Below are 11,339 nucleotides of genomic sequence, written 5' to 3' on the forward strand. Positions count from 1 at the left end.
AAAAGTGTCTCACCTGTTTCTAGAATTCGTCGATGTAGCAGCCCCGGATGGAGAAAGGCCTCATCTTTACATGAGCGGATCTGCGTTCCCACTAACTCTGAATTGGTGGCGAGTATTCTTGCGCTTTCTTCGTTCAGATTCACCCCGGCCATGGAGGCCACATCATTGATGTCGTCATCGTCCCTGAAACATGTGACAGGTAGATTAGCAAAAGAAGATAATATAATGTAAAAATATAATGATCTTGTCTGCAAGAAAATGAACTTGTGTATTTGTTAGAGTCTGGAAATCAGTAAGTATTTCAAAACCACCCAACTACATAATAATACACTGACTTGTGGCCCATTGATGTCCTTTAACCAACTAGACAAAACAGATGCCCCTGAAAGTTACAAGGTTCAACCTGCTCTGGCGGGACTAAAGGTAAAGTCACTGAAAGTCGCGTTGGCTGCCATCAGCACTTGGAAACGCCTGAGACTGTATAAAACGATGGCTGTAGCCTCTGAGTAAAAACTTCGGTCTTTAAGTCTATAAAGTCTGGAAGAAAATGACCCCGTTTGTCACTTGGATTGTTACCTTGTTTAAATTTCCTAATGATTTTAAGGCCTCAGTTGCTAGTTCACAGTCTTGTTTTTAAAACAGCATAATGTTAATTTAGGAAATTATGGTCTTATTTTAAAAAAATAATATTAAAAACAGATAATCAAGCAGGGTATGCTTTAGAGCTGGGATACCTTGTGATTGACAAGGATCCTCCGTATCACCCTGCATAGTGTCCTAAACTTCTCAGTCCGATCCACCCTCACTTACCACTTTCGGTTGCAAAAGACTTGGCAAAAGCCTAATTTTAAACTCGAGGATTCAAAACACCAGTTCACAAATAAAAGGCTGATGTCACAATGCATCTATCTTTTATATACAATAACTGCTGTCTGTAGAGACAGTGTCCTTGATGCAGCTTTAGCAGCTCTTACTAGCAGGTTGGTCTCCACCACATCCTGCTGCCCAAATCCTCCACAATCAATTGAAGAATTCTACGCACACAATCGCTCACTCCATATCAGTATTCATGTCCATTTTCAACATATATTGCTTGAAAAAAATAACTTGGAGATCCATTTTTTTCTCATGAATATTTGCCTGGATGAAATTACGCATTAGTTTTGTTACAGAGGGCTATGCTTCGGTCATAATGGCACAGAATTCCCATTCCAGGGCCTATTTGTGTCAACACTCGGTAAGGCAGGGAGATGAAGAGTGTTTGGAAGGGGCTTTGCTCGGTAAAGATGCTCCTGAGGATTGCCGCTGAGCTGTGATGAATCTGGCTATACACTAATGTCAACAAACTCTATTTACACACCGCTTTGCAACACCTAGCAATGTATTTTCTCGATGCGCTGGTCATTTCTCACGGGTGTAATGTTGACTTCACAATGTTTACATGTTATTACCTATTAGCAAAGACAGAAGATGGTAAACATGCAGAATGAATGTTTGGGTCACCGCATCTAACAATCACAGAGGTCCACACATCCTGTAAAGGCTCTAAGTTTCTTTGTGAGTTGCCACTAAGTGAAACTCCCCTATAATTATTCTACTTGGCAAGTAATGATTCTGATTCTGGGCTGAATTAGCAGAGCAGTGACATGTTGTGCTTACAGGACTGGCCCAGAGCGAGCAACGGATTTTCTGAGTGGCTTTGACGGAGAGAACAAAGAACCACAGAACACACACAGAGTGGCCCCTCGCCACTCACTGGCTCACCTCCACAGTCATTTACGTTCATGCCACTGTTGCTGGTTGCGACAGAGCTTGTGCGCGTGTTGCTGTGCTTTTGTGTATGCATGTGTGCAGCGCGGGGCCCCGAGTTCTTTCAGGCGTCTTGGAGTGTGGGCACACACCGTCAGCCAACTCTACCCCGCCGAGGCCCTCCTGCTCCTCGGTGCGGCCGCAGAGAGCCGATATGAAACTTGACACCACGGCGGGAGGTTGACAAAGACGATTAGAGTAGCTCCCTGAACCTCACACACCTCTACCTTCCCCTCTTCTTTTCCTGCTCTCCTCCAGCACTAATTACGCCTTCACAGAGAGGATCTACACAACAACACAAGCATGGATACACAAGATTATACCCTGTGCTGCACCTTAGGCTGTGCACCTTTCTTCATCATGTCCTCTTGGATAACTTGACCTGCCTTAAATACAAACACGCCTCGGGCCATACGCACTCAGGTAAAAAAAAAAAAAAGAAGGCTGCTATTTTAAAAGCTTATAGATGTGAATGACGTAAATGGTGCAAAAGTGATTATTTAAGATCACTAAAAAACCAAAGTCAGCTGTTGTCTGCCAATCAGTCAAATGACATCTGTATACCTCTGCACTGACAGCAAGCTGTACAAAGAGAGTAAATGTTTTGAAGCCTAGTATTACAATTCTCTACTGAGTGATACAGCAGTATCGAAACTCTCTTTGTCGCTATAAACAGAGTGCCAGACGCCAGTGACTAAATGCAAAACTTCAAAAGAAAAATATTTTTTTAACCCTATGTGGGGCAATGGTGACAGCAAATCAAACAAGGTGGGCAAAGTCACCGGTTAAGTGACCATTTACCAACTACACTGATCTGTCACAACATTTAAACCACCAACAGGTAAAGAGATTAACATTGATCTTCTTGTTACATTGCCTGGAAACCTTGGTTGCTGGCATTCATGTGGATGTCACGTTGCCACCTACCTAAACGTTGTTAGAGCTTAGGCACATGACCCTACAGCCATCCTCCCTACCGCAGCCCGCCACACCGCAAAAACTGCTCAAGAATGGCTTGAGGAACATGACAAAGAGCCCGAGGCGTTACCAACCTAAATTACCAGCATCCAAGGAATGTGTGGGAACAGTCCCCACCCCACAACCCCCAGGAGTCAAAGAATCCACCGTCAACATCCCAACACCAGATATCACAGGACACCCTCAGAGGTCCAGTATCCACGCCCTGATTGGTCAGAGCTGTTTGGCAGCATGTGGAGGATCTACACAATATTACGCAAGTGGTTTTAATGTTTTTGGCTAACCCTCACCCCGTGTATGCTAATCTCCTCAGGATGTAGAGAACTACAACTCTGAAGACAACACAAAAGGACGGATCATTAATTAAATATCTTTTGAACATGTTTCTGGACTTCTATGTTACATTAATTGCACACTATTTATATGCATGTAAAAGATGTTTTTTTTAGTCAGACACGATGTAAACTGAAATCTCCAGCAGATTGTCAGTTCAGTAGCTACATTTTTAAAAAATAATGAGAAAACTGACAATGAGAAAGACAAAGTTCACCTCATTACCATCATGGATGTAACACTTTAAAAAATCTATTCATTGTATCAACAAGTCCTGTAAAGGGCTTAGGGTAAATCCATAGCTATTGGGATATGTGGCATTAGTATAGTTAGCAAATAATATGTTCAACAATTTTATTAGACCACCACCCAATGTCAGGTTCATGCCACAGCTGGCCTAAATTAAGAGCATTTTTTATGTTTCTGCAACAGTAAATACACCAGTATGTAGAAGCTCTTTAACCAAAATCATATTTTTAATGCTAAAATATAATTATTATTGTATCTATGAATTTTCAAATTTACTGTTTTACAAAAAAAAAAAAAAAAACTGAAGAAATAGTGAAGCACATTATAATTTCTTAATGAAGATGTCAAACTACAGTCATTTACTTGCATTCCTGAACAGAAAAATTAGCTTTAGTGGTTGAATGTTTAGGCTTGTTTAATTTCTGACTTCTCAGAGAAGCTCAGTGAGCCGGCTCAAATCTGGGTATAAATTCAGTTTGAAATTCCTCATTCCTGTTCAAAACGGTAAAACGCTGAGAGCTGAGAGTGCATTACAGATCTTCATGATGCTGGATGTATACAGCGCTTAACAAATTAGTCAGGTGGTCGAAGAAATGTGTCAAGCACTGTATATTTAACAGTCCCTATACGTTTTATAATTTTGTAATGAGGACTCCAGTCATCTGAGTGGTGACAAAGTCAGTGAAACCAATATGTCTCTATATTAAACAACAGGCGAAGCTTAGATGACGTCATTCTTAGAAGTCTTTCTTAGACACTGTGCTGGCCCAACTACAGCTGCTCTATAGCTCCATCCCAGAGATCAAAGCATGTGTTGCTTCATTTTCACTGGTTAACATTTACAGTAAATGTGTAAGTAGTATAGATGAATAATCATTTACACTGATTTTACTGTGTAGCACACACATTTGGAATGAGATGACTACATCGCCTGCTACTGTTTTAGGTACACAAAACATCAACCAGAATCCTTGAACACTGGTAATCTCTTTTTCTTGGATGGTCTCATTTCAGGGTTATTTGGGATAGCTGTGGCTCAAATCAAATAAGAATGCCAAAGACAGGTCTGACATTAAAAGGAGGGAATGAGATATGAAATGCAAAATATTCCTGACTATACCTCGGCACTAATAAAGCAGAGATGTAATTAGCTTCCACAGAAGCTAAAGAGCAGCCTCTCAGTTATTGGTTTGGGTTGGCTTGGGGACATGGAGCCGGCGGCCACATGAATACATATGCATGTCGTTTCCATATCAAGCTTGTGTTTCAGCGAGGGCATGCCATAGGTGGTGGGAGGATTGCACTTGCCATTTAGAGGCTGTGTGTGCGAGTGTGTGGGGTGCATCCAGATCTTCTGTGCCCCGCTCCACCACCGCCGCCACCTTCACACCAATCCACCCCCCCGAAACCCCTGTGGATAAAGGTCTCTGTGCCCAGGCAGGGGGCCCTGATTGATCCCTGTGACTAACACCCAGGCCATGCATGTTGTTGCGCCCACACTGAGAGACATGCACCACTGGAGAAGTATTCTCCACAAAGCAGCCTGAGGTTTACTGGGCAGCTGGTGGGATATGTGTTCATGACCCAAATGGATGATACCACTGGTGGCAGCGGTGGCTCAAGAGGGGACAAAGAATCCAGCAACAAGCTAAATATTGCTGCATGTTTAAGAAGTAACTGTTATTAATTGAACAGACCACCCACACTCAGGCTGTAATTATTCACAGCATTAAAAATACCTGGCTAGAAAACGATGTAACGCAGATGACGCTCTGACTAAGGTGTGTGCTAAAATACCCTGCTGGTGGATTAGAATGCACGCTATTAGCATCCCAGACTTTCCGACATGTACTTTTCCTTTAGATGCTTTGGAGTAGCAGCGTTTTCTTCGTGGAGTTTTCGAGCATCTTTATTGTGGCGCAGCACCCAATCCGAACATAATCTAATCTTGTGGCTGTCGTGTTTCCAAGTCTCTGCATCAACAATTTTTGGGAGGTCACTTTCAAGTTCTAATTGAGTCAAAATTATTTGTAAAGCCCTTCTTAGCAAAACAGGCACATCACATAGCAATTTATAGAGCAACAAAGGATATGACCACAAAGGCATAATGAACTCACTTTGCTGGTAAATGATGGAAAAGAGCTGGTGGACTTTTGCATCCACTGGCAACAGTGACTGATGAACTCAAACTTTTGTTCCTCTTTTTGCATGTGTATCTGTGTGAGTGTGTGTGTCTTTTCCTGTGTAACTATGCCAGTGTTTGTGTGTTAATGCGCGCGGATGTGCGTCCACCATGTAGGACAGGGTTGGATTTGAGGGGCTGAGGCTGAGCTCGGAGGTTGGCAGAGGGCTGAGGGCCTCGGCTGGCTCGCCAGTGATTACAGCGGATGTCGAGTGTTTACAGAGAGATGAGGAGGGGAGGAGGGGGACACAGAGACAGCTGCTTTCACTCTGTACTGTAAACTACACACACATGCACACACCGACACAAGCACTTACACAGAAGGCTGTAGCTACATTGGAAACCCCACAAGCCCTGCAGTGTGTATGTGTGTGTTTGTGCTACAGCTGGCCCGCTGGGACCAGTGGTTCAGAGTGACAGCCATACACACATCAGTCCCAGACTGCAGCTGAACACGAAGCAGTGCTGGTGGATGCTGACTGACCACACCGGCTGGAGACTCTTTTTTTTTTTCTTACAGTCAACATGTAGTGATATTTTCTCCCCTCTTTGTTGCTATACAAGTACTTAACATTAGGTCAATAGGACTTTTGTGAATAAATCTGCCCTGACTTCACTGTAATTTTGTCTCTCACTATCAGACTTTGTGTGTGCTGTGCTCTTATCTTAATCCTTTTTGATTTGGAAGTAACTGATAAAATTATGTCAATACTGTTATGAATAAATCTGACCTGACTTGACTATATTATGCAAATGGAATGCTGCACAGAAAATAATTCAAAAAGAACTTTGTAGAGCTAATATAACTCCAGTTTTTTTCCATTGTGATGAAGAGTAAAAACAGCAGCCACTTCCATTAACACGCCATATCATCGCATTTAGGCTGCAGGTCTCTGGATGTGGTGAGAAGATCGTATGGCGACGGATGGATCACCTTCTAACACTGGTCTCTGTTCCAGCAAGTTTATATCCTCGGGTAAGAAAAGTGACAGCAAACAATAAACAGCGCATGAGACTGCAGAACGGAGAGGTTTCAGACACCAGCAACCATCTGAGCTCCAGCTGAAACCTTAACAAGGAAAGAGTTTAATGCGCCCTGTTTGCAGCGTATACTAAGAATAAAGATGAAAGACAAAGTGGAAGAAACTCAGAAATGCTGAGCATGAGTGAAGAAACGCCAACAGAGATGAAGATAATCTTGACAGAGGTCAATGACTCAATAAACATTCAAATCAATATCAGGCTCCGCAAACTTGTATGCGACTTAAAGTAAAAAAATGTGATGTTAAAGAAGTTTAGCAAGTGCATGTTGTCAGAAGAAAGCAAAAGATGAGACAAATAAACGTATGAAAGCAAGGATGGTGTTAAGGGACTGTGCATTGTGCAGCTTGTTCACCGCACAAATGCAGAGCAGGCAAAATATCACCTGACCTGGATACAAACATGCGACAAACTGTCAGTGACGTGTTTCTTCTGTGACAGTGGCACTGTGTGTTATTGGGCTTATGTTGAAACCAGTGCGTTTGTGTGTGGTGGGCCACTGTGATCACCGCAGGGGGGAAAAAGGTCGTCAGTAACAAGCGAGCCTGACAGCTTAATTACCAACGCAGCTAAAGATTTATTGGTTTATCAATCAGAGCCCCGGGCGCTGCCTTTCCCCTCAGGAGACGGGAGCCATTACCATGAACCCGTTGGCCCATGTGACCCAGACTCTTCTTGCCCCAGCCCGGTCATACAGGGGCAATCCTAAACCCCTTGCTCCCGTCGATACACGCATATACACACATTTGATACGCGGACAAATGTTCTTAGATTTTTTAGGATATACACATATGTTCACGTGCACTCATGCAGAGACACGAACACAAACAAACACAGAGAAGTGAAGGAATCTGTGTAAACATATACATACACACCAGCACGTAAAGGCTGCACACACACAGACAAACAAACACAAAAAGAAACACATAAAGACTCACACAAAACATGGACCACAAAGGCCAGCATGTGGGCGATGAACCTTTTATGTTTTGAGACAAAGGCCCAGCTGAAGCAGAGACAAGACCAGAGAGAGAGAGAGAGAGAGAGAGAGCAAGAGAGAGAGAGAGAGAGAGAAGCTGCAGGCTAAATACTGTATGTTTGACTTAACCAAAAGGTATTTTCAGAACCGCATCCAGAAATTCCAACCATCTGGACACAATTATCTTATTTCTAAATTAAGATGTAGCTCATTTGCAATCCCGTCGATGAGTTGTGACACTGACACAAGGAGGGCGATCGTGAGGGTGATCTATTGGCTGGCAGTGTGTTGCTATGTGGTGGGCGCAGAGAGAAAGGACCACCGATCAACCAGCCAGGCAGGCAGCCAGGTGGCCAGGCAGGCAACTCGGATAAACACTCATAGCCTTAGCTGAGAGTGTAGCCTGTAGTCATGCTGGAGCTGCTTAGTGAAATGCTGCCCCCATGTGACGGCAGCCGGGAACAGCACGTGCTCTGCAGTCAAGTCTCCTGGCGAGAAGAGCTGTACCTGAAAGAGCCTCCTCCGGGGTCGTTGAGCTTGTTTTTCTGATTCCCAGAGATCTGAACAGGCAGGCCCATGGGACTTTTGCCTGCTTGGATGATGGCTCCCTTTCCCATTGTTCCTGTTGACGAAAGAAGGGGGGGAAAAACAAAGAAGAAAACACTAAACAAAAAGGAAAGAAGTAATGTTATCATTGAAGTGTCCCCTTCTATCTGCGTCAAATATCCTCCTGTCTAACGACTACCTTCAGCTGTCTCTGTCATCCTCACAGGGTTAGATGGGTGGGGGGGGGGGTGGGGGTGGGGGAGCAGTACTGTCGCTCTCCCCAGGTTGGTGCGGAGAGCGTCGCTCTGTCAATATCACTGCGCTTCACCGGCTCTCCTTACACTCCTAAACCGCATCCTGCTCCGAGACACGTTTTCCAGAGAGGCACAAGGACTGCCAGAGTGAATTTAAACTTGATTTTAACAGGCATGTTCCTAGCCAAGAGGCACAGAAAAGTATTTTTAGAACTATCCCCGCATTCCAATTTATGGGCATAAAACAACCTACAGATCTTTCACTGCAGGCAATCTTGGGGAAGGGGGCAGATCAAATTTGTATGCACCTCCGATCGTACACAGACACACACACACACACACGCACACGCACACACACACACACACAAGCACAAACAGGTAAACACGTACACACATTATACACACCACTTGAGAGCACACAGCTCTCTTAGGGGAGCGTTACACCCGGTTGGTGTTGGGGCGATATTTGTGGGCTTCTGTGGGAAGAGTGTTTGTGAATCAGTGTGAGTAAGCAGCAGCGCAAATGTTTGAGAAGGCTTTATAACCAGACAGCAAAAAACACCTGTTCTCTCTATGGCTCCTGCCTGTTTACACATCTTACAGCCTACTGAGAGAACATTTAGTGTTTCACTAATGGCTATCTCGTGTTTAACCCCTTTTTGCTGGCTCAGGAGGTCAGGCTGGGTTTGAAAATCTTGAAAAATCATGCAGCATCACTGAAAGATGCATTTAGATTCAGACTAGTATTTGTTTAATCTTTCGTCTTTAAGCAAACCTACACTTCAGTGTTTTTCTGAGAGGCATGGACGCCTGAAATAAAAATGTCACATAGTGAATTCAGGAGATTCAATCAAATGTGGCTGGAAAGGGCCTGCAGATGTCTTACCTTGCGCTCTGATGGACTGTGTGATCACCACGGGCATCCGAACCTGGCCGCCAACAGCGCCTCCTGTCTTGACACCCTGAGGAAACGAAACATTAGTGTAGCATTTCAAAGAAAAAGAAACAATTGGAAAGTGGGAGGAAGGGAAGAAGGGAGATTAAAAAGTATGAAATTGCATGCCTGCTAAACCATTGCTCCATTTTTTGCGCAATCCCCATGAGAAATAGTTTAAGGAAAAATCAACTTTCAGTCGTAGTTAGATGACAAGAAATGATACCGAGGCAAGCTGGCCACGAGCCGCTTGAGTCTTGTGTACTGATTTCCGTGCCGCTGTAACACATTAAACATAATTGCGGTAGTAATGCAGGGTAGTTGCAGAATACGTACAAGGGTGATGAATTCTACAGCGGCTATCGCTACACAGCACTGAGAAAGTGGCGATCAAATTAAATGCACAAGGAGGATGGATTTCTGCCACTGTATGTGACCTACATTTGCTTGCATTTGCAGATAAGACAAAGGCAATAAGAAGTCAAGGCCGCAGTGAAAAAGTAGTTTAGAAGAAGTAGTAGTAGAAGAAGAAGAATGAAGAAGGGGGTGGGGGACTATGCTGGGCTATTAGAGTCACTTCCTTCCTTGGTAGCAGCTACAGGCCGAGCCTCGGGCTCAGCCATCCATTCCTACCAGTTTGCTTCTTGCTGCATATTTTTTAGCCTTGTTTTCCATTCCCTGACACATGCTATATTACTGTTCAAGCTACTGAAAAAAGACAGAGGCCATTTTTCCCAGAGATCCACTGCAGGGGTCTGTGAGAGTGGGAGGGAAGGGAGAAAAAAAAATACATTCAGAACAAGCAGAGATAGCAAACACCTCTGGCCAGCCAGCGACACAGTTAAGAGAGGGAGAAAAAAAAAAAAGAAACCTCAGGTAGAAAGTTGGAGAATCAGGGGTAGAGGGAAGAAACTAAAACTGAACCGCTCATCTTTCATTTCTAAATTAGTTTTCCTACTTTTAACCTTCAATTATCAGGGTGAAATTAAAGGCTGGGAGTTATTTAGATGTAAGAACAGCACGCGTAGTACAGCATGTACAGAGTTTCAAAAATAATCCAGAAAAAATAATGGATTTTAGAGTGGAGGTGGTTTTTAAACACCTCTGCAATTACTGCTTCTTTATAAGAAATCACACTAATATTTTGAATTATATATCAATCTATTATACACCAATGAGTTTGTATCTATTTATATTTTGCCTTTCAGAATTCCAGAATACAAAAATAACTGCTCATAGCCTCATAATATACATGTAATATCAAAACCCATTTGTACATTTATACTCATTGTTGCAGAGAGGAATAATGTGCTACAGTATGTGGCGATGTGGCCTACTTACATCTCTCCACTCATTCACGGTTTCATCAAGTCCATTCACCTCATATTTCATTTGCCCTGAGGAAGTTTAAGGTCCAGTTCCCTTATAGCTAGTGGTGCAATTTAAAAATATTCTCACTAACCTTTACATTTGAAACTTTATCAAAGCCCTAAATGTGTTTATGAAATGGAGAATGCTTCAGATTTCTTGCAATAAAAACTAACTAAATTAAACCAAACCTATCACATATTGTTCTATCATTCGCTACATTTGAAATATAACATCATAAAATCACGGTGCACGATTGCATATCTTGGTGCAGAAATTGCAATTAAATAAAAAAAACCCTAAATAATTTAACTACACTTCTATAAACTTCCATACTTCACCTAGAAAATCTTCCCCGTGCTACTGTAGTGAGAGCAGAGTTTTTAGCCTAATTCAACTAGCTGTGTGGTTTCAGACTGTTGATTTGCCAGTGGCCATCATTCACTAATGTTTTGTGTGATAGCTTATGTTGGTGTTGTATGCATGTGTGCGCGTGTGTGTGTGCGTGAGAGACACGGAGAGAAAGAGAGCGATGGAGGGAGAGTGAGAGAGTCCAGAGGCATGTTCTGGACATAGACTGCGGCCGCCACATTGCTTTAAAATTGACCTGGGGCTGACCTAGTTACCTCGCTTCACCCTTCAACGGTTAACGGGTAGAGGGAGGGA

At 43.2% G+C, this 11,339-nt stretch overlaps 1 protein-coding gene across 1 annotated transcript in view; it reads right to left on the reverse strand.

Annotated features, from left to right (window-relative positions):
- LOC103368907 (transcription initiation factor TFIID subunit 4) overlaps window positions 1-11,339 on the reverse strand; it is a 99,860-nt gene that overhangs the window by 61,836 nt on the left and 26,685 nt on the right. The window contains exons 7-9 of the mRNA XM_008297440.1: window positions 9,258-9,333; window positions 8,079-8,193; window positions 14-183 (exon numbers count right to left, since the gene is read on the reverse strand). Coding sequence (XP_008295662.1) covers window positions 14-183; window positions 8,079-8,193; window positions 9,258-9,333 — 361 coding nt within the window. The remainder of the gene's footprint in view (window positions 1-13; window positions 184-8,078; window positions 8,194-9,257; window positions 9,334-11,339) is intronic.

The sequence above is a fragment of the Stegastes partitus genome, unplaced genomic scaffold (genome assembly GCF_000690725.1).
Source record: "Stegastes partitus isolate 25-593 unplaced genomic scaffold, Stegastes_partitus-1.0.2 Scaffold1221, whole genome shotgun sequence".
NCBI classification, from domain to species: domain Eukaryota; kingdom Metazoa; phylum Chordata; class Actinopteri; family Pomacentridae; genus Stegastes; species Stegastes partitus.